The 24,263-nt window shown below is 34.3% G+C and overlaps 1 protein-coding gene across 1 annotated transcript in view; it reads right to left on the bottom strand.

The window, feature by feature from the left end:
* The window catches only part of Hdac9 (histone deacetylase 9), a 701,371-nt gene that overhangs the window by 3,666 nt on the left and 673,442 nt on the right, over positions 1-24,263 (bottom strand). Inside the window, exons 21-22 of the mRNA XM_047560086.1 lie at positions 2,888-2,943; positions 2,556-2,643 (exon numbers count right to left, since the gene is read on the bottom strand). Coding sequence (XP_047416042.1) covers positions 2,556-2,643; positions 2,888-2,943 — 144 coding nt within the window. The remainder of the gene's footprint in view (positions 1-2,555; positions 2,644-2,887; positions 2,944-24,263) is intronic.

The following is a 24,263-nucleotide window of genomic DNA, read 5'->3' as shown; positions in this document are numbered from 1 at the left end:
CTAGGACATAGCCTGAACACAATGGCCAGTCTCATGTGTAATAAGCTGGTACACCTGCTCCCTCTCCAGAGTGAATGTGTTTGGGCTCTTCCCCACAAAGAGAAATGGAATGAATGACCTTCACATACCAACTGGAATCATATCTGGACACAGTGCTCAATGCATTTGAATTTGACCATGACCCATAACAGGAAGTGAATTAAGAACTATGGTTCTGTATTTACCAGGCATATAAAAAGCCCAAAACTAGCTGTTGGACAATGGAGTAGCCCTGCTTTTTGTTGGCCCTAGAATGTGTGGGGCTAGTTCACACCCACCAGCCAATATTAATGACCCTGCATGTGCAGGAATGAAGCTTTTCCACCACTGGAGAACCTTCACCCCTTCTCCTTCGCTAACTCGCAGAACAGACCTGTCAGCCAGGGAGAACGGATGTCTCAGCGCCACGTGGCACTTTAAAACTTCCTTCTCCACAGCTGGAAGAAACAGGAATTTCCTCAAAGTAGCCCTGCAGCTGCAGAATTTGGAAGACTTGAAAGTAAGAATATGTGGGTTGGTGGTGATCTCAGAGGTAACCCTTTGGACAAAACTTCATACATTTAGAGAATTTGAAACAAAAACTTCTCGTCTGATACAGCCTATTGGGAAATCAGTATCCTTTATGATTGGATAATGGAGCAAATTCATAATCAAAGGCCAGCAAGCTTACAGGAAACTCCTTGGAGCTACCAAATAAATTATTTTATAAATCATATCAGATTATCTCCAGCAGTCTTTTATTTCTGCGTTAATGTACAAAAACAAAACTTCACATGTAAATCCTCTGAAGTATAAAGTATCCATCTATCATAAGATAGGCATTTATGTTATAATTCATTGTTTTTGAGTTGGATATCACAAATGTACTTTCAAAAGGGACTCTATACTTTCATTGATTATCTTCATAGAACCATAAAATGATAGCAGAAATTTCTCAGAAGGTAATCACTGAAAGACTCAAGAATAGCCACATAATTTGAACAAATTTAGAAATCTTAGCAAATTTTTTGTTTTTGTTTTTGTTTGTTTTTGCACAATCTTTGGTCTTCATCTGCTATCTTTTCTTCCATTTTGGGTTTATCTTTCTAGCATAGAATTTACAGCACCAGGAGCATCATAATTTCTTCAAATGTAATCTCTTATAATTCATGAAAAATTAATCCTTAATTACTTAACATGTCCTTTTGAATGAATATGGGATGTCTATTTTTGCAAAATTTTTAGGACCTTGCTGCTGCAGTATATCTAGGTCCTCAACACAATTTTTAGTGAGGAATTGTGACCTACACTAAAACTTAAGCATGTTTGGAAAACTACATGGAAAGCTAGGCTTCAATATTCTTTCCACAAAAGTGTTCACAGGAAGGCTGTAATACTGAGTGTGAAAAACATCCACTCCAACCAAGCACTAGAAATGGTTATCTGTCTTCCATTCCTTTTATCTTCATTTTAACTTAACTAAGTATTTCTTCACATGGCTTTGTTTGTGCTCTCTCAACCCTTTGGTGTGCCTGTTTAACTAAATCAGAGGGCTGGAGGGTGAGGCCACGACTTCCAATAAGATTTAATTATGAGTGCAGATATGAACAAGATTTAGACTATTAAGCCTTGCACTTCAAAAAAACCTTTAACATATTTTGCCTTTAAATCTTTTATCACCTGCAAAAATTAATTAAGTGCAGATGTAGCAGGTTCGGTTTGGATGCCAGGGTTCATTTCCTGTCTATGCCTTGTCAGACAACCTATTACACCTCCTCGTGAACTGGAGGCAAACCGAAAACGGGGCTCATAAATCACCATTCAGTTCTCTTTCGCCCCTTCCTGGATTGGTCCTTTTTTGTATGGGGCAGATCTCCAGCTCATTATTCAGGAATATACTTTAGACAACATGCCAAGTGTCATCTGCATTTAAACAAACCATTTGTTAAACAAATTATAACTATTGTGTAAGAATGCATCAGGTTAAAATGCGAGACCAAGTTAATGCCTTTGACTTTTAATCACTCAGAGTTCCTGCAGGGAGTCATCCCAAACTGGCATCTGAGATCTGAGATCTTTTCACAAAAAATGACATGCTGACTTGTTTTAATAATACCACTGTTGCACAACAAGCGACATGATTGCTAACCAGGGGAAGTGGCCAATTGGTTACCAAAGCAACAGCATTCTTTCCAGCACATCTGACTATTTAAAGTCTATATTCTGTAGGGAAAAGTAAATTCAGGTTCTGTTGGGTTATTTTAACTGTGGAAGTATCAATTCATTTAAGGATCATAAAAGTTGCCCTGATCTGCGCCTTCTTCTCATTAAATTGCAGTTAACACCATGAAAGTGAAACGTGAATGTTTATGGTTTCAGAACTGCAATCCTGAATTTAATGAGTTTCCACATTCAAAGGAAACACACCCTTCAGTTGTTTGCAAGTGCTAAAAGCAAGACAACCTAACAGAGAAATACAAATCCACTCCCTTTTATCTAGAGTCACTGGAAACGCAACTCTGGCCAGGAATACATACCAGATCTACAATCAATATCTTGCTTATATTTAGTTGGTCTCTCAAGTATTTGGCGGTAATTGCAACTGAATTAAAAAAGCAGAACCCCCTGCGGAATAGAGAAGAACAGAGAAATAAGAAAGCAAATCATCCAGGAAAACCATTATAAATAATGTTCAGAGCATTTTTTAAAATGCTATATGATCTCTGAAGCCATAAATCTGCTTCTGGGAGTACCTCGCAAGATTTTTCAGTCCATCTGCTAACAATTAGAGGCTTCAGAAACATGCATGGGGCAGGTGACCGCCAGGAACCGTGGTGCTTGAAGATGGGCAACAGTTCCTGGTACTTACATGGCTGCAGATTCTTCGGCGTGATGGCCTGGGGGCCTTACAACAGCAAACCCATTCTGTAAGAATAAGACAGGTTTTCAGTGGTCAGATACAGATACGAGGGGCTTGCTTGGCTCTCTACACCCTACAGAACATCAGGTACACGCTTAAAATTCTCTTAGATGCTCCAGACCTTGTTTTTTTGCCCCTATTACCATGTCGCAGAATGGATAGAAACAATACGTATGATCACACTTTTTCAGATCATGTCTCAAAAAGAAGGCTCCCACAGAGCCAGGGGAAGAACAGAAACTTGGGAGTTATACCTAGCTGGCAAACATGCATGTCAGCTATTATATTTGCATGATTCATTTTCAAGAACAACTTCTTTCATGACATCAACATTCTACAAAGGGAGAAGAAATTCACTCTTGGTGCAAGTTTAGGTCAACGTTTGGAAAGACCTGAGAAGATCCAAAGTGAAAATTTTTTAGCTGGATCCTCTCAATGGTTATTTCCACTTCAATGTCAGCAAAATGATAAATTTACACTCACACACTCACATAGACACAAAAGAAACCTCACAAAGGTGAAAAAGAGAACAATGGAAAGCCCATATTTCTTCCAGTCTATAAATTTAGCTTGGATGACTGCCAAGACTTGCAACTTTATTGGATTCCCTAAGTCAATTTGTAGCCCAAGTTCTGGAATTTTATAAAGAATTCCAGGGCTGAGTAGCAATCAGATCTATCCATGATCAAGGAATGCCTTAACCTACAGATTAGTTGGAATGCATCACGGGAAACTGAAGTAACTCCAGCATGAAGGCAGGGAACTATAAATCCTTGCAAAGCCAGCATGCTCAGAAGAGTTGGTTGTCTGATGTGAAAAATAATCATTCATCATATGGTTCACACCACCTTTCACTTAACTATGACTTAAGTAACATGCTCAAAAGAGAATACTTCTTTAATACATAATCTGAAAACTTTTGAAATAATTTTAATATTCCCAAGGGATTTTTTTCCAAATCTTTAACTGTAAGAATAAAAGTATTGACAAAAATCATCTATGCCCTAGGTTTTTCAATATACATATAATTTTTGTTACAGTAATTAGCAATGAGTTGATTTGCTGTATATCTTGGTGTGTATATATAAAACGACAGTCTCAGATGTAAATTACAAATTGCTATTCTTTAATGTGTGTCCTAAAGACACACATTAGGGAAACTGATCCCCAATGTAATTGTATTAAGAGGTGAATCAGTGTTGAGGGCTCTGTCCTCATATGGGAGTAGGTTAGTTACTGAGGTAGTGAGTTCCTGATGAAAAGAATGAATTTGACCACATTTTCCTGTATCTTTACACATGTTGCTTCTTTTTTGCCATGTTATTACTAAGCATGAAAGATATTACCAGATTCTGATGCAGGCTCTCAGACTTCCCAGTCTCCAGAACAGTAAGCCAAATGAACTTCTATTGTCTATAAATTACCCTATCTGTGTTATTTTGTTATAGCAGCAGATAATGAACTAAAACATAAGATAACATTGCTAATTAGAAATCTTGTGAAGGCAGGAGGATTACAAGTTCAATGCCAGCCTGGGCAACATAGCAAGCCCCAAATAAAAAGGACTAGGGATATATGTAGCTCTGAGATAGAGTACCCCTGAGTTTGATCACCAGTACTGAAGAAAGAAAAAAAGAAAAAAAGAAAGGAAGGAAGGAAGGAAGGAAGGAAGGAAGGAAGGAAGGAAGGGAAGGAAGGAAGGGAGGGAGGGAAGGAAAATCTTGGGAGAGTAATAAAACATATTCTCTGTTCTTATTCTTAAGGTAGTATCTCTCTGGCATAAAAAGATTAATATGAAAGTTAATCAACTATACAAGACAATCAAGACTGAAATTTTTTAAAAATTCCCTATTTTCTCCTTGATCTTTTAATTCTTTTCCAAATATTTTATTGGTGCATTATAGTTTTCCACAATGGTGGGATTTGTTATCTATTAGTACATGTGCACACTATAATAATATAATTTGGCTAATATCCCTCCCCAGTGCTTCTACCCTCCCTCCCCACTTCCTATTTTTCCTCTGATCTTCCTTTGTTTTTCACATGATCACATCCCCACCTTTCTTTGTTTTTCTTCTCAAGATTCCACATATGAGAGAAAATATACAACCGTTGACCTTGACCTTTTGAGTTGGGCTTATTTCACTTAACATAATGATCTCAAGTTTTATCCATTTTCTTGCAAATGACATTGTTTCATTTTTTTTGTGTGGTTGAATAAAACTCCATTGTGTATACATACCACATTACATTTTTTTTTTTTTATGGTACCAGGAATAGAACCCAGGCACTTTACCACTGAGCCACGTCCCCAGCTCGTCTTATGTTTTATTTTGAGACAGGGTCTTGCTAAGTTGCTCAGGGTCTCTCTAAATTGCTGAGGCTAGCTTTGAACTTGTGATCCTCTTACCTCAGCCTCCCAAGCCACTGGGATTACAGGTGAGTGCCACTACACCTGGCCTATACCATACTTCTTTATCCACTCATACATTGATAGACACCTAGGCTGCTTCTATAGTTTGGCTATTATGAATCGTGCTGCTATAAACATGGGTATGCATGTATTATCATATTATGACAATTTTAATTCTTGGATAAATACCGAGCATTTGTGTAGCTGGGTCACATAGTGGTTCCATGCCTAGTCAAGATTAAAATTTTAAGGTTCTATGTTGAGACTATGGAGTACTATTGTAGATCTGCTGAGAATGGAGAATTCTGTAAAGATTATGATAGATGCAATTCAACTCACTGGCAAAATAATATGAGGAAAACAAACAAATGCAAGGCATGGAAAATATAATTGGTATATAAAAAATTTTAGATTATCAATACTAAAAGTTTTTTATAAATTAAAATATTACATTTATGGGTAAAGGGCATGATCACATAATGCAAAGAAGAAAACATTCAGTTACCAACAATCATAAGAAAAATATTCTATTTAATAAGTAATCAAATAAATATACATGAAAAACTGAATGAGAAGCCATTTTTTCACCCAGGCAATTGGAATATTAGAAAATGCTCTCTGCTGACAAGAGTCACAGCTTATCCACTTATATGATGCTTGTTGAATGTACCTTACATTCTTGCTGGGAAATAATCTAACTGTTATATCTGGAGCCTTTATAAAAACATTCAAATCCCTTGAATTGGTAAGCTCCTTATAGGATTTTTGCTTTAATAGTGTTATTAACTATGTATACAAGTATTTATGTAAAAGTTCATGTTTAATTTATAATTAAAGATTGGGAATTATCTAAATTAGCTAATATTAAGAGAATGGTTAATAAATTATGACACATTTATACCATGGAATATTAGATAGTCATTAAAAATTGATTAGCAGAATGCAGTGGCACATGCCTCTAAACCCAGCAGCTCAGGACACTAAAGTAGGAGGATTGTAAATTCAAAGCCAGCCTCAGCAACTCAGTGAGGTCCTTGACAACTTAGTGAGACCCTGTTTCAAAATAAAAAATAAAAAGGGTTAGGGATGTGTATCAGTGGTTAAGCGACCCTGGGTTCAATCCCTAGTACCTGCTTCTTCCCCACAAAAGTTTGTTTTAAATATTCAGTGAAACAGAAAGGACTTTATAATGTTAATTTTAAAAGTAGTAGTGCCAATAATATATACAATATGATATCTCTGAAGTGAAGGTAATAGATGTGATTTTATTTTTAATGATAATTTTATATATTTTCCAAATGGTTTTACAAAAATTATGAGTTCGTTCAAAGAGAAAGTTATAAAACAAAGGGAAATCTGAGAGGTAGATGTTAATAGGTCTTACCAAAAGAGTTGTAGTCACAGAGATAGGAAAAGATTTTTAAAGAACATTCTGGGCAGGGTAAATGTCAAAACTCAAAGAAGAAAGATTAAGAAAGCATTATGTACAGGAAGTCAATCCAAGTAAAGTTCATGTTGAGAAAAAATACAAAAATGAAATTACATAGGTCATTAGCAGAGTTACAGAAGAAAAAAAGAGAGAATTTGAATTGCATCTCCTGTCTCTTTCAGTCATATTCCTTGAACATATGCCTTTCACTTACAATCTTCTCCTGTAACTGCCACCATTCTGCTAAACTACTTCTAAACTTCTTGATTTTAGGTTAAAAAGGATCTCCTTGACAACTTCAACAAACCTTTTGTCAGTCATCAGTATGCACCAAACCTTCCATTGTGCCCCTAGGAACATCCGCTCCCCTCCAGCCTCCAGGTGTTCCTAGCTGAAACCTGCCAGAGCTGACTCTCCTGCCCTCTGCTCACACTGTAGCCCTTTTCTCCCTGTTTTTGTCAGCTTTTTCACTACTGTGACTAAAAGAGCCGAGCAGAACAATTGTAGAGGAGGAAAAGTTGATTTGAGGGCTCACGGTTTCAGAGGTCTTAGTCCATAGAAGGCCGTCTTATTCCTCCAGGCTTGAAGTGAGGCTGAACATCATGGCAGGAGAGTGTGGTGGAGGGAAGCAGTTCACATGATGATCAGAAAGCAGAGAGAGGCCTCCACTTGCCAGATACATATACCCCATGGCCACACCCTCAATGAAATCACTTCCTCTAGCCACACCACACCTGCCTTCAGTTACCATTCAGTTAATCCCATGAGGGATTAATTCACTGATTAGGTTAAGGCCATAATCCAATCATTTCTTCTCCAAACCTTCTTGTCTCACACGTGAGCTTTTGGGGGCACCACATCTAAACCATAACACTCACAGAGTTCCCAGATTGACCTGCAATAAAAGACGGAGCTAGAATAGTCCCATTTCTCAGTGTTGCTTTGAGATCATAAAGCCCACTTCACCCACTCCCCAGAACACATTCCTATAAACCACCACCAACAACAACAACAAAGATTAAGTGACCCAGGAAAAGAAAAGTTAGAACACAATAAGATGACTGACACAGTGCTGGTTAAGGCACTCCAGCTCCCTTGTGCTCTGTTACTACAGAGGAGATGTCTCACCACCTGCAGTTTGGACTCTGTCCACTCCTACTCTCATTTATCCAACTTTTTTTCACCATGTGTTAAATTTATATTAAAATTTCCCTTTCTATTTAATGTACTTCACTGAGATTCATATAGGCTTAGGCTTCTATCATTTTGGAGTAGATGGATAGATGATAGATACATAGATGGATAGATAGATAGATAGATAGATAGATAGATAGATAGATATGCATATACATCCTAAATCTCATCAATTCCACCAGTTGCCACACTTTTTTTCTTCTTTTAACAGTCAAAATTCTTGTATAGGTAATATATCCTGCTTTCTCTTTGCTCCTTCTCCTAACCTCTGCTTTAATAAACTAACTGCATCACTAAAGATGCTCTTACAAGGACCACCAATGGCCTTTATGTCACTGAATCCAATAATTTTACTCTTTCAACCTACTGGACCCTAATTAAATTTCAACCCTAATGGCTATATCTTCACTTATTAAAGGATTATTCCTTTGGCTTCTTGACTTCACTCTCTCCTAGTTTTCTTACCTCTCTTTTTACTTCCTAACCAGGCTTCTGTTCATTAGTTATTGATGTTACTCAAGACCATGTCTTAGGCTTCTACCATTTTGGAGTAGATAGATGGATGAATTCAGTTGCTACCCATTATAAGACATTACATGGATTTCTATTTCCAGGATGAATTTTCCTCTGAGCACAGAGCATCATATTAGCTCACCCACTTGATATCTTCGCTTGGATATCTCAAGGTCATTTTGAATTCAATATATTCAAAATGAAACCTTGATCTCCTAGCCTTCTTTCATTTAGCAACTATATCATGATTTGTCATTGGCTCTGTTAGAGACCAATGAGGTAGTTGTCTTTAATGTCTCCTTCTCCATAATCTTTCTTCATCTCATTTTATCTCATGACCAATTCCTATAGATTTTATTACTTAAATTGATGTATTTATATATGTGCCTGTTCCTTGAATATTTTACCTTTTAAATATCTACCTTTATTTCCATCATTCCTACAGTAATTATTGCTATTGATTTCAATATCCACACAGAAAATCCACTTGAATGACTCCTTACCTTTAATGTATTTGTCTTCTGTTTTAGTCATACTCTTAGACGCTGTCATTACCAATAACAACTTCACCTTTATTATTTCAGTGCCAAGTATCCTAATCTCCCACTATCATATCTTTCCAGTGAAAGCCTCAGATGCACTGGGACTCCCAACCCATTGACCTTATTTAATTTTTGCTATTTGCCATTCATCCCACCACCATGTTCAATTTCCTTCTTATCTGGGTTGGACTTCAGGTCCAAGACTATATTCACTTATCTGCTGTACTTTGTTACTTTGTTCTTTTTTCCCTCCAACATACCCCTTCCCCCTGGTATATTAGTACACTCAGGCTGCCATAGCAAAATACCACAGGCTGGGTGGCTCAAACAACAGAAGTTCTTTTCTCCCATTCTGGAAGCTAAAACTTCCAGGTCCATGCCCAGCAGGGTTTGGTGACTGGTGAGGGCTCATGACCTAGTTGAAGGTAACTACCTTCTCACTGCAGTCCTCACATGGCCTTTCCTCAGAGCACTCAGAGAAAGAGCACTTTGCTGTCTCTTCCATCTTACATAAGGGCACTAAACCTGTTGGATTAAGGTCCTTATGACCTTAAATAACCTTTATCATCTCCTTACAGGTCCTATTCTAAACAGTCACATTGGGAACTAAGTGTTCAATGCCTGGATTTGGGTGAGGCATATTAACTCCTCAACATCCTTTCACTTTGTCCCTTTCTTCTTCCAACACACTCTTCTGGTACCATCTGGGAAGCAAAGGACAGCCCTCACTAGAAAATCCAGAGTGCCATCACCTTGACTGTGGGCTTCCAAGTCTCCAGAACTGTGAGAAAACATATATTTTTAAAATAAATTACACAGTTGGTGGTATTTTGTTTTAGAAGCACAAATGGATGAAGATACTCAAAGACCTGCCAAATACTTCTGAGAACTCATCTACACTTGTAATGATATACCTCTAAGAGTGATTGCTTGATTTGTTTCCATTAGTGTGATGTGTATGATCACAACCCCATGCACTGAAGCATTTCCTTTTTCCTTACCATTTTATTCTCTACATTTACACAGTACCTAGCATATAGCAGGTGGTCAGTAAAGAATGATAAAAATAAATTTGTGTATAGATTCCACACTGAATTTTTTCTTATCCTGTTGTCTGTTTCTCCAGTCTGGCCATGGTTTGAAATTCTTCTTTAGTCTTGCAAAGGTTAAAGATTTTGCACCCCAGTTATTTGTAGGAAAGCAATTATTAGACTTGAGAGTACCTTCTTTCTCAGAACTACATAAAATACTTTGTGCCTAATAATTAATGGAGCATTAGAATTGAAGAAATAGACCTGACATCCTTTAAAATAAAAATATTATTCTTATAGAAATCTCTCTCTTTCAGAGTGGACTCTGAGCTTTTGACAGGGAATTTGTTTTGTGTTTTTCTGTATCCCTTAATGTCTGGCACAAAGATTTGTGGTATTCATACCATGTCAACAAGGATTTTTCCTTGGTTGAAGAACATATACTTCTTCAATTAAATTTTTTCTTTCTTTCTTTTTGGTGCCAGGGATTGAACCCAGGGTCACTCTACTACTGAGCTACATTCCTGGCCCTTTTAATTTTTGTTCTGAGTTAGTCTCACTAAGTTGCCTAGGCTGGCTTTGAACTTACCGCCCTGCCTACCTCATCCTCCCAATTAGCATCAATTAATATTTTTCAGTGAATCTTTTTAATACTTAATTTTACTTATTTTAAAGTAACAATGCTAGCCTTTCAAAATGTAATTATAAGAAAATGTTCATAATGTAAAATAAAAGATTCAGTGACTTGGTTTATTATTTTGTCATAAATACAGATAAGAGATAATGATTTTCATTTTGTGAAGAAAATCTGTTCTCACAAAATTTGGAGAGCATATAATGGACTTACTTATACTTTTCCTTTTTAATTTGTGACCATTGCAATCTGTAGTATAAAAACCTAGAAATGCCATATTATTCCATACAATTTTGAATTCTTTTCTACTTTACCCAATGTAAATCTCTTTGATTTATATTTTATTCAAGTTTATGATGACCAAGTAATTAATATAAGCAAATGCATATTAAAGTACTGTTTTATGGATTTATATCAAATTTATGATATAATTTTTGTTTCAATAATCTGATTTACTCCTTTCAGTTTTGTTTGCTCCAGTCATGAGCATGACCAATTGTAGAGCTTCAACAGTATTTTAACATTATCACATTAACAATGTTTGAAGTACTGAGTGTGCTCACATCCCTACTTCATTGTTTAGCTTAGCATATGGACATTTCTCTTTGGTTTAAAGGGGAGAAATGACATGTTATTTGGTGTCATCATGAGAGGAAATACAGCAGAATATTTGATTACCCTATATAATCTATGTGATATCCAGGAAAGAAAAATCTTTGACACTGCCCATATATAAAATGGATTTGAGGAAAAGTAATCTAATCATTTTAGTTTAGCCTATTTTTATGTGATAAAATTTACATTTTCTGAGCAAATTTATCAAAAATGTCAAATTTGGTTTTTTTTATTTCTTATATACATACTGAAATTTTCCTAGGCAAATAAAGGGAAGACAGTAAACAAAGTTGGAAAACCACTTTAAACATTCATTTTTTTGACTCCACATAAGCTGAGTTTATCCATATGGTCATTATGGGTACAGAAAGTTCAGAATGTGGAAAATTATCTAACCATTTTACTTGTGTTCATAAGATTGCCCAATGGGCAGCAGAAATGCCCATCTCTAATATCTGTGGTCATTACAAACCCAACTCCATGGTTCCACTACTGATTCCAACCTGTACCATAGAAGCTAGGTTTCAAAATCCAGGAAAATAAGGATCTAATCACACTGTGAGAGTGATATAATAAGAGTGCATTATGTACCAGAATCAACAAATAAACATAGAATCTAAAACAGAAAAGCAATGATTTATACAGACTTTAAGAAAGAGCCATGAACTAGAGCTTAAACTAACACTACCCATGATATCCAGTCATCCCATTAGTCACTTTCTAATTTTGGTTTATTTGCTCTGGATAACAATGTAGAGAATAGAAAGTCTATTTGATCTTTATGAACTGACAACAAAAGATTAAATGATTGTGTTTCTTTTTTAGTATATTAAGTAAATATTATATTTTTACTTAATTTTTTTAAAAAATGTAACTCTCCTTTGGAAAGCTATAAGAACATCAGATAAACCAATCCTGTGGAATAAAATGTTTTCTGCATAATGCAACTGCCTATTATCCAAAGATTAATTGAGCATATCAGAGCAGCTGATTGGGAGTTTGTTTTTGCATTTTCTCTTTTAGCGCATTGCTAATTTAGAGTTCATTAATTGCCTCCAAATCTTGAGTATCATTACTAAGGTATTTCTAAATGTACCAAAGTATCAATGCTTAGTGAAATAATATATAACAAAACCAAGCAAAGCATGGAAAAATTCTACAGCATGCATTTCCAAGTAGAGATGTGATGGTTGAATTATTGCTTCCAATGCATTTGCTGAACTGGAAATTCATATGCAATATTTATGTGGTTGAAATATTTCACTGGAAGCCAAAATCCTAGCTTTGCCAAAAAGATTAAATTGATGCATCATCAATTGTGAAGATGACTTTAAGAAACACTTATTACCTATATGTAGGTCAAAGAATTTTTTTAAAGGAAGATAGTTGGGAATATTTTAATCTACTTTGATATTCAATGACAAATGTAGTTATCAAATATGTGCATGTGCCCTTTTATTTTGGTTAAAAGAAGGGTTGAAAGCAGCCAGAACCTTAAATGTATGACTATGCTAGTATAGCATAACTTTTGTCCCCCAAAATTGGTTTGCTCTTAAATGTTCTTTTCAATATCTCAATAAACTTATTTTCCATGTATACAAGTCTTTTACTTGCAAGAGAATAACTGAATCAAAGGATGCATTATCTTGTTTAACAGGTTTTAAAAACTTATTTGTAGAAATAAACTTCTGATTCTATTTTAAGTAGCATAGAGGTCAAGTCAGAAACATAGTAAAGACATAATGGTTTTGAAAGATTTAATTAAATAAATATCCCCAAGTTCTCCTATTATACTAAAAGTTTACTTTTAAATATCAGTACTTGAAGCAATTGTGTCATCTGCTGGTCTTATTAGAGTTTTTTAGTTGTTTTTGGTATAGAAGATAATGGGTAATCACATCTGTTAACAGAATTTAAATATAAATAATATTGCTCATTTCCTACAGTAGCACTTCAGTTATAAGAATTACCCACCTCTATTCAAGTAACATTGAAAAAGCCAATCAAATTCTGTAATGCCTTCTGGAACACCTATGATAGTTTACTTGAACTTGATTTGACTATGCTTCTCCATCTAAAACAGTGCTGGTTACACAGATCGTAGTAGTATAAATGATCATAGTGGTATAAAATTCAATTCTTAAACTAAAAGTGTTCCCATGGAAATAGACACAGTGTCTTTGTTGATATCACTGGATGCTAAAATTTGGGGGTAAGATGTACATGAAAGTTGGATGGGCACTACATTCCCCTCCTACTAGTGTCAGATAATGGATTTGGGAATGTAGATTATCAGATAACAACTCAGGACAAATATTCTCTTCTTCTGCCTTACCTCCCCCACTTCTGTTTACCATGTAAGAGTTTGGGCAACAGTTGGCTCAGTTTCCACTTTTCAGGAATAGCTCAGGAAGAGCTATACTGTTGATGAGCAGCTACGTAAGCGCCAATATCAATTTTACTATTATGAATGTGACACAACATGTTATTCAACATGTCTTATATCAACTTCCTTCAAGGTCCCCATTGGTAATAACTGCAAATCCTTGGTTTTATACTTTCCCTTCTGCTACTAATTTCTGTGACAAAAATAGTTCCACATGATTTATATTATGGCAACAATATTGTGAAAGTAAGAATATATCTTTTCCAGACTTAATGTCTTGAAATCAAATCTTTCTTAGAAGTAAAAAGAAATGTATACTGTCTATTAAGAGTTGTAGGTAGTTGGTTTACCCTAATGAGTGACTCTTTATGAGAAAGAAAGGATTACTAGTCAGTAGACATTTCCTAACAATATCTGAAACCATTTTTAAAATTTTGTATTTAAATTAATAAATCAAGGTCAGTCATTTGGGTCGTCTTTAAACTGTAGTTCACCAGTATGCATAAAATTTGGAATATACAATTTAGCCTTTAAACCCATTAACTTCAGCCTTAAAAAGAAACTCTAAAAAGACAAGTTTGCCTTAGAATTAATGCTATTAATCTACAGCCTCTAAGGGAGAAAAGTTTCACAAAGAAAGATTGTCTCAATCATACTAGAATCTGGGAGGTTAAGGGAGGTAGGGAGAGTTGCCAAGAAAACAATAAGGGACATATGGGATACCATTTTGTTTCTTTGAGGAAGCTCAAGGGAGCCAGGAAAACAGGAGCCTAACATTAGCAGTTTAACTGAATGGTGGACTCCAAAGCATATGCACAGCTGCCAGCCCCGCTCCTGAAGATCCCAGAAAGAAGGCGCTTGATGACAGCACTGGAAAAGTTTTTGGGAAACCTGGCATCTGTGGTCCATAATGCCCAGAGCCTTGAGCCTGGCAAAGCTGTGGCTATAGATAGATCTAAATGGATTCATGAAAAACCAGGCTCCTGGTAGGAAGGAGATGAGGCATCTGATGCTGCTTGTATTACATGTAATTTAAGTTGAGCCTTTTATGAAAATAATAACAATGGATCCACTATGAAGGTTTTGTGTGAGGGAGGAAGTCATCAGGAGTGTGGATCTTGGTAAGGCAATAATAACCCCCTGAAAGCAATTTGTTTAGTTTATCAATCAGTGGTTTCAGTTGATACAAGGTCCCACAATTCAATTGGCTGAGTTTTTTTGAAATATGACTGTTTTTTGGACCACAATGACCAAAAAAAAAAAAAAAAAAAAAAAAAAAAAAAATCAGGTATTTTTTTTTTTATCATGCAAACGGAGACTCAGTATGAAAATCTTCAGAAAACAGGAATGAGGGCAAAAGAGGTTTTGCTTTTGCCGGTTTTTTTATGAAACCAGAAATCATTTTTTAAAAGAAAAATAATCACAGCCTTCTTTAAATGCAATATTACAAAATAATAGTAACGACCAAGACCTGAGCATAGATTATGCTGGAGGAGAAGGATTATACCAATGAATGTCCCATAGTAAGATCTCTTTTGTCATTTTACTCATATCTAACTACAGTACATTTATATTCATGGTGGTATTCATTTATATTACTACATGGTGGTAGTAATATTTTTGATACCATACCATGCATACAAATATTTTAAATTGGATTTAGGACATTTCAAAAATTTTAAAAGTAACTAAAGGTTATTTGTGTAGATAATTTTAACTTTGGCCATATTGCTATTATTCTGATTATATGGTTTTCTTTTTGCATTAATTCTAATTGTCCATGACTATGACCTACAAGGAGATTAGCTAACAAGTAAATATGATCAATTTAGTTTACAACGAGGCAGGTAAATAAAATTTGCAACCAAAGAACTATGAATACTTATATACATACTAACATCATTCAAAAGAACATCAAGTGAACTGACCAGACTTCATTTATAGCAAATTCATGTGCGTATATATGCACTAAAGTTACTGCTATATAAAATTACAAAAGTGTAAAATATATGTTCTCTGAGTATGTATGAGATTGTGCAATTTGGACATTGGTATCAAAAAAGCAAAACAATGTCTTTGCAGAGGTTGAAACAAAAAAGCAAGGACCATCTGCAATATACATAACCAGCAGGTATCAAATTTAACACTATCAAAGACCAAAAAACAAACATAAATTACTTGAACACATTTTCCATTAATATTATTTGTTTGTTTGATCTTTTAAATAGTGAGGACCAAAAAAAAAAAAAAAAAAAAAAAAAAAAAATTCTTGTAAGCATATGCCAGATTTGAGATTAGAATTATTTCAGGAAGCATTCTTACTCATCTAAGTTATTTTTTAAAAAATATCATTAAGACTTTGAGTACAAGTGTAAAGTAGGTGTCAGTGACTGAGAAGAGGTCAGCAAGATTTAGAGGGGAAGCAGACACAGAGTCTTAAGTAAGATACAGCAAACTTCAGTCAGTATGAGCTAAACCACAGACGAGTAATGAAATCTGGACAGTTCAAACCAAGCATCAGATGAAGAGGTTGGATATAAGCATATCCAATTACCATGGAGCAGGCAGTTAAAACTACAAACTAGGAATTGAAATATTAGCCATCAGAAAAGCAATGGGTAGGATAAAAACCTAGTAGGAAATGGTTGTTGCAGTGGAACACACCAGGCAGGCCAAATAGGTAACAGGTCTTCAGCAAACAATCTGAGCAACAGGCAGACTTGCTTTTTACTTCACCCAAAATCTGTTAAATGTTTCCCTATTTGTTGCTTTTCAGTGGTGTGAAAGTCAGCACAGAAGCTGACTTTCAGGTTCAGAAAGCATTCAGGCACCTAATACAAGAGGAAGTAAGAGGCTGAGAGCAAGGAGTTCCCCACAAGATTGACATGTAAGTGCCAAGATTTCTCCCTTCCTCTGATGTTGAGGCAGCCATTCAACACTACATATGCAGGCACTATATGAGGAACATATGTGTTTTTCCTTCTTTTAAGTTGAAGAATCAAATAGAGAAACAATTTAATATGCTTCCATTCTAATCACTTATATTTGTCCTTTATGAGTAAGAGACATAAAATTTGAAACAAGAACGAACCTCAGCATCCTTTCAAATATGAATTGTTTTGAAATTCACACCTGATTAGGAGGAAGAAGGGTGTGCAAAATCTTTAATCCTGTCAACAAAAAAAAATCAAAAAGAATCACTTTTTAAAATCATTGAAGAAGTTTGAACACAAGTTTTTTAATCAAACTCAAAGAAACAACCCTTTCTAGTTTTTATTATTTTTAAACACGATGCCAAGCATATAGTCAAATGTTACAAGACATACAAAGAAACAAATAAGAGTATTAATGTGCAAGTGGAAAATAAGGTAATATAAACAGACCACAAGTGACTCAGAATTATCAACTACTTTGTGGTTATTATGACAGGGAATGAAATGATAGGTGTAATGAAGAGAATAAAAATTTCAAAAGAGAGATGGAAGCTGTAAAGAAGGAATATTTAAGAAACTTAGATATTAATGGTATAAGGTGTTAAGGGAAAATAATTTGGAAAGGAGTTATAGCAGATTGGTAAGAAGTGAAAACAGTAACAATGAACATACAAATAGGTCAAAAGAAATTATCCAAGCAGAGGTATAGAGAAGAAAACAAGACTGAAGATAATGAACAGAGAGAGCATCATGTCCAGTGAGACAGCATTAAGTATCACATACATATACACAGAACCCTTAGAAACCCAGGATATAGAGAATGAGCAGAAAAAAACTGTGTTTGAAGAAATATTACTTAAAAGTTCTCCAATTTTTGTCAAAAACAGCAAGCCACTGACACAGGAAGCTCTATAAACTTCTAGCAGAACAAATACCAAGAGTCTATGTATTCAAAAACATCTAAAAAAGAAAGAAAAAGTATTTTAAAGACAGCCAGAAAAGGCATTAAGACATCAGTGAAGGAATGACAGCTGATCACTCATCATCAAAAAACAAAGAAAAAGGAAAAATAGGTACATTGGAAAGACAAAAGCGTTAATAATTGTCGATTATAGAATTCTAAACCAAATGATAATATCATTCAAAGAAAAACATTTCCTTATAAACAAAAGATGAGAGAATTTATTGCCAACAGAACTGTAATGCAAGGAATGTGGAAGGAAATTCTTCAGATTGAAAGGAAATGATACCAGATGGAAGCCTGGGTCTGCCCAAGTGGATACCAAGCACTAAAAAGATTAAATATGTGGTCTAATATGAATATTTTAAAATTTTTAATTATATGTCTCTCTCTCATATACACATGCACACACACAATTTCAACTTGTTTAAAATTTTCAGCTAATTGAAGAAAAATTTCTGCTAATTTAATGTGGAGATTTATAATATATATAAAAGTATACTACATGAGAAAATAATAAAAAGAGCAGTAGGAGATAAATGGAATTATACCATTATAAGCTTCTGTAAATGTGAAAGGGGTTAAATCATAAAAAGTGTTTTTTGACCCTAGAAGATTATACATCAATTGCAGAAAGCTATTTGAAAAAAAAATATCAAACACTAAATAACACACATCTAAATTACTCAGATGTCAAAGAAGTCAAAGGGGAAATTAAAAGTATTTTGAACATAATGAAAAACTAAAATACAATATACCAACATTTATAGGATGCAACTAAAGCAATATTTAGAAGGTGGTAGTCAAGCGTAGACATTTGTCAAATGACATCATATCACTGAATATAAGTACCTTCTAATTAATGTAACATACCATAATTAAAAAGTAAATTCATTATCTAATTCTCAAAAATTTCAAAGGATTACTAAACTGTTTTCTGCCATATACTATTAATAACGTTAAAGAATTGAATTCTGGTAACTGGTTGTGGTAAAAGTGTGGTCTCCCAAAGATGCCCATATCCTAATCCCTGGAATCTATAAAATGTTACTTTAAAGAACAGAGGAGTTTTTGCAGATGTGATCAAGATTAGAGATGAGATGGGAGGATTATCCTGCATTATTCAAGTAGGCTCAATAAAATCACATGCTAGCTTGCTGTTTCTTTTTGTGCCATCACCTCTCCATTTTCCACTCCTTGGCCCCTGGCAACCATCATCCTACTGTTTATTTGTATGAGTTTGGCTATTTATATCCCATATATAAGTGAGATTATATAGTACTTTTTCTTTCTGCATCTTTATCTTCACTGAAGATAATTTCTTCTAGGTTCATTTATGTTGACACACATGGTAGGGTTACCTTCTTTTTTTTAAGGGTAAACGATATTCCTGTGTGTGTTGGGTGTGTTGTGTGTGTGTGACCACAAATCCTTTTTTCCATATTTTTATTGGTGCACTATAATTGTTCATATGGTGGGAGTTATTGTTACATGTTCACACATGCACAGAATATAACAATAAACTTTGGCTAATAGCAGGCCCCAGTATTTGCCCTTCCCTCCCATCCTCCTTGCCTACGGTCCCTTTCCTCTGCTCTATTGATCCCCTTTCAATTTCATGAGATTACAACTCCTACCCTGATCCACTTTTTGTTTCTCTCTGCTTCCACATATTAGAGAAAACACAATCTGTGACTTTATGAGTTTAGCTTATTTGTTTAATACAATGTTCTCACATTCCATCCATTTTTCTGCACATGACATAGTTTTATTCTTCTTTATGGCTGAATAAAACTTCAATGTGCCTATATTCTGCATTTCTTCATTCATTTATTGATGAACACACATTGATGAAATACATAGTTGGTTTCATAGTTAGACTATTGTGAATTGTGTATGCATGTATCACTATAGTTTATGCTGACTTTAATTTTGGAGGATAAAAACCAAGGAGTGGTATAGCTGGGTCATATGGTAGTTCCATTTCTAGTCTTTGAGGAAACTCCATAATGATTTCCATAGTTGTACTACGAAATAATAGTGTGAAAGTATAAAAGTGTTCCTTTTTCTCCACATCATCTCCAGTATTTATTATTGATTTTATTATCAATGGCTGCTATTCTAACTGGAGTGAGATTAAATCTCAGTATAGTTTTGATTTGCATTTCCCTAATTGCTACTGATGTTGAATATTTTTTCATATATTTGTTGGACATTTGTATTTCTTCTTTTGAGAAGTGTCTGTTAAGTTCATTTGCCCATTTATTAATTGGGTTCTGTTTTTAGTGTTTAAGTTTTTAATTCTTTATTAATATTCTAGATATTAATTCTCCATATGAAGAGCAGGTAGTAAAGATTTTCTCCCAATTTGCAGGTTCTCTCTTTACATTCTTTTTTTCTTTTCTTTTCTTTTTTTTTTTTTTTTTTTTTTTTTTTTTTTGTGGTGTTGGGGACTGAACCCAGGGCCTTGGGCACGGAAGGTGAGCACTCTACCAACTGAGCTATATCTCCAGCCCGCTTCACATTCTTAATTGTTTCCTTTGCTGTGCAGAGTCTTTTTAATTAATTGCCATTCCATTTATTAATTTTTGGTATTATTTCTTGAGTGTTAGGACTCCTACTGAGAAAGTCATTGCTTTTTACCTATATGTTAGAATGTTGACTATGTTTTCTTCTAGGAGTTGCCTAATTCCTAGGTAGATCTTTGATCTATTTTGAGTTGACTTTTGAGTAGGGTGAAAGATAAGGATCCAGTCTTATTCTTCTAAATATGAACAACCACTTTTCCTGGCACCATTTATTATAAAGGATATCTTTTCTCCAATGTATGTTTTGCGTTACCACAAATTCTTTATCCATTCATCTCTCTACAGACATGTAGGTTGTTTCTGTATCATGGCTATTGTGAATATGACAGCACAGATACTGTTTGAGATCCTGATATCAATGCCTTTGAATAAATATCCAGAGGTGAGATTGCTGGGCCATATGGAAGTTCTATTTTTAAGTTTGGAGGAACATCCCTTCTGTTTTCTATTGTGGCTATAACAATTTACATTCCTACCTACAATGCATCACAGTTCCCTTCTCCTTTTCTCTTCTTACTCACCAAAATTTGTCTTTTTCTTTTAAATAACAGCCATCTTAACAGATAGAAAATGATATTTCATTGTAGTTTTGACTTGCAGATCCTTGACAATTAGTGACATTGAGTTTCTTTGCATATACCTGTTGATCATTTCTATGTCTTCATTTGAGAAGTATTTAAGATGTTTATTCAGGTCCTTTGTCCATTTTTCATCATGTTATTATTATTACTACTATTATTATCTTGCTATTGAGTTGTACGAGTTCTTCATATATTCATAAAGGAATATTAACTCCTTTCCAAATACATGCCTTGCAAATATTTTCCCATTTCACAGATTTCCCCTTCCCCCTTCATTTAGTAATTTTATCTTTCTTTTATTTTGATATATTCCATGTGCCAACTTTTGCTTTTTTTTTTTTTTTTTTTTTTTGCCTTGCTTTTGGTGCTTTAATCAACTGAGTTCATTTTTATGTATGGTATAAGAAAAGGGTCCATTTTCATTCTCTTATATGTGGGTAGCCAGTTTTCTCAGCACCATATTTAAAGAAAGTACCTTCCCAATTTTGGGTTCTTGGTATTCTTTTTGAAAATTAGCCATATATGCATTAGTTTACTGCTGGGATCTACATTCTTTTCCATTTTTCTATGTGTCTGTTTTTATTCCAGAACCATACTCTTTTGATTACTATAGCTTTATAAGATAGTTCGAAATTAGGAACTGTGATGCCTCCAGCCTTCTTCCTATTGCATAAGATTATTTTGACTATTTAGGATCACTAATGGTTCTATACAAATTTTAAGGATTTTTTTTCCTATTTGTGTGAATGCCATTGGAACTTTAATAGAGATTACATTAAATCTATATGTTGTTTGGGATTGCATGGACAGTTCAATAGTATTATTTTTTCCAATCCATGAACATGGACTATCTTTCCACTTATTTGTGGATCCTTCAATTTCTTTCATCAGTGTTTTATAGTTTTAAATCTATAGATCTTTTACCTTTTCAGTTATATTTAGTCCTAAGTGTTTTATTCTTTTTGCTAATATTACAAATTGGATTTGTTTTCTTAATTTCTTTTGCAGATAGTTCATTGTTAGTGTACAGAAATGCAACTTATTTTTGTATGTTGATTTTCTGTCCTGAAAATTTACTAAATTGTTTAAATTAGCTATAACAACTTTTTGTGAATTATTTAGACTTTTCTACATTTAATATTTTTTGATCCTAATTGCTCTGGCTAGGATTTCCAGTGCTATGCTGAAAATAAGTGACAAGAGTGAGCGTCCTTGTTTTGCTCCTCATCTTATAGAATACATCATCCAAACAGAAAAATTAGTAAAAAACACTGGAATTGACTAACAATATAGATAAAATGAAGCTTGCAGGCATATATATATATATAAGATTGAAATTATATAAAGTATCTTTTCTAACCACAAACTAAAAGTCAGAAACAGGAGGAAAATTAGAAAATTCACAAATATGTAGAACTTAACAACACATTCTGAACAACAAAAGGCGATCAAGGAAAACATAGAAAGGGAAATTTTAAAAAATCTTAAATTAAAACAAAAACAACCAAAAAACTTATGGGGTTAGCTGGGCACAGTGGCATATGCCTATAATTCCAGTGGCTCAGAAGGCTAAGTCGGGAGGATCGTGAGTTCAAGGTCAACCTCAGCAATTTAGTGAGCCCTAAGCAACTCAGTGAGATTCTGTCTCTAAAGAAAATACAAAAAAAATTGCCTGGAGATGTAGCTTGTTGATTAAGTGGCCCTGAATTCCCTGTACCAAATAAATAAATAAATAAATAAAATAAAAAGAAAAGAAAAAAAGAAAAAGAAAACTATTTATGGGATGTAGCAAAAGTTGCTATAAATGCCTACATTAAGAATAAAGAAAGATCTCAAACCACATAATTTTACACCTCATGAAACTAGAAAAAGAACATACTAAGACAAAATTTAGCAGAAGGAAGAAGATAGTAAAGATTAAAATAGAAAGAAATAAAATACAAACTAGAATTGGGAAGGGTTAACAAAATTAAGAGTTGGCTTTTTGAAACAATAAACAAAAATGCAAGCCATTAGCTCAACAAATTTAAAAAGAATGAAAGAGACAGGGCTCAAATAAATAAAAATATAAAAGATGAAATTTACAAGTGATACCACAAATATACAAATGGTTGCTAAGAACAATCACATGTCACAAATTGTAAATCCTAAAGAAAAAGAGTAAATTGATAAAAACACAAGCTACCAAGACTGAATCATGAAAATATAGGAAACAGAGCAATAACAAGTAAGAATATAGAGTCAGTAGTTAAAAAATCTCCCAACAAGAAAAAGTCCAGGGCCAGACAGTTTCCCTTTTAAATAATAAATGCCAATCCTTCTCAAATTCCTCCAAAAATTGAAGAGAAAGTAAATTCAAATTCATGTCCAAATTAGTTTTGTAAGGCCAAGATTTTGCTGATTCCAAACCCAGACCAGAACACTATAAGTAAAGAAATTTATAAGCAACTATCCCTGATGAATGTAGTAAAAAATATTACCAAACCAATTTTAACAACATATTAATATGGTTAGATACCATGATCAAATGGCATTTATCTCTGAGATGCAAGGATGGTTCAATATATGCAAATCAATATACATGATATACCATATTAATGGAATAAAGAATAAAAGTCATATGAGCATTTCAATATATCCAAAAGGTATTTGACAAAATTCAACATCTTTTCATAATAAAATCTCAACCACTTAGTTATAGAAGAAATGTATCACAACATCATAAAGACTAAGACAATCCCACAGCTAACATCATACTGACATTCATTTTAAATCAAAGAACCTCTCCTAGCTATGGCAAGATATAGATGGAATGGCAAAAAGGTCTGAAAGATGACTGCTTGATGCCCTCTTGTAGGATCTGAGATTCAAGGGATTATTTGCCGAGAATAATGAGACATCTCTAGGTGCTATGGGCAATCCCTAGTTGACAGCTAGCAAAAAAAAAGACAAAGAAAAAGAAAAAGAAAAAAAAAGAAAGAAAAAAGTATTCTTCAGTCCTTTGAATACATAGAAATAAATTCTGACAACACCTGAGTAAGCAAGAAACTAGCTCTCTACCACCTCCAGGAAGAAACATAGCCTAGCTAACTCTGAGTTTTAGTCCAGTGGGGCATATACAATTCCTCTGAACTCTAAGACTGAATATACAGGTTGAATATCCCTTGTCCAAAATGCTTGGGTTCCAAAGTCTTTCCAAAATTAGAGTTTTTTTTTTTAATATTTGCACAGATTTTACTTGATGAGCATTACTGATTAAAAATCCCAAATCCAAAATGCTCCAAAATCCAGAACATCATGAGAGTGTCATGTTTGTACCCCATAAAATTCAGATTTTTGAACGATTTAGATTTAGTATTTTGGGATCAGAGAAGCTCAACCCCTAAGAAGTTTGCATTGTTTAAGTTTACCACTAAGTTTGTGGTAACGTGTGACAGCAGTAATAAGCAATACACCACTATGTCAAATGGGCTGAATTAGAAGGGTATAGAAATCAAACAGCATT

This window comes from Sciurus carolinensis, chromosome 8 (assembly GCF_902686445.1).
Source record: "Sciurus carolinensis chromosome 8, mSciCar1.2, whole genome shotgun sequence".
NCBI lineage: Eukaryota > Metazoa > Chordata > Mammalia > Rodentia > Sciuridae > Sciurus > Sciurus carolinensis.
Note: the sequence above shows the minus strand (reverse complement) of the source record. Positions and strands in the feature narration are given on the sequence as shown.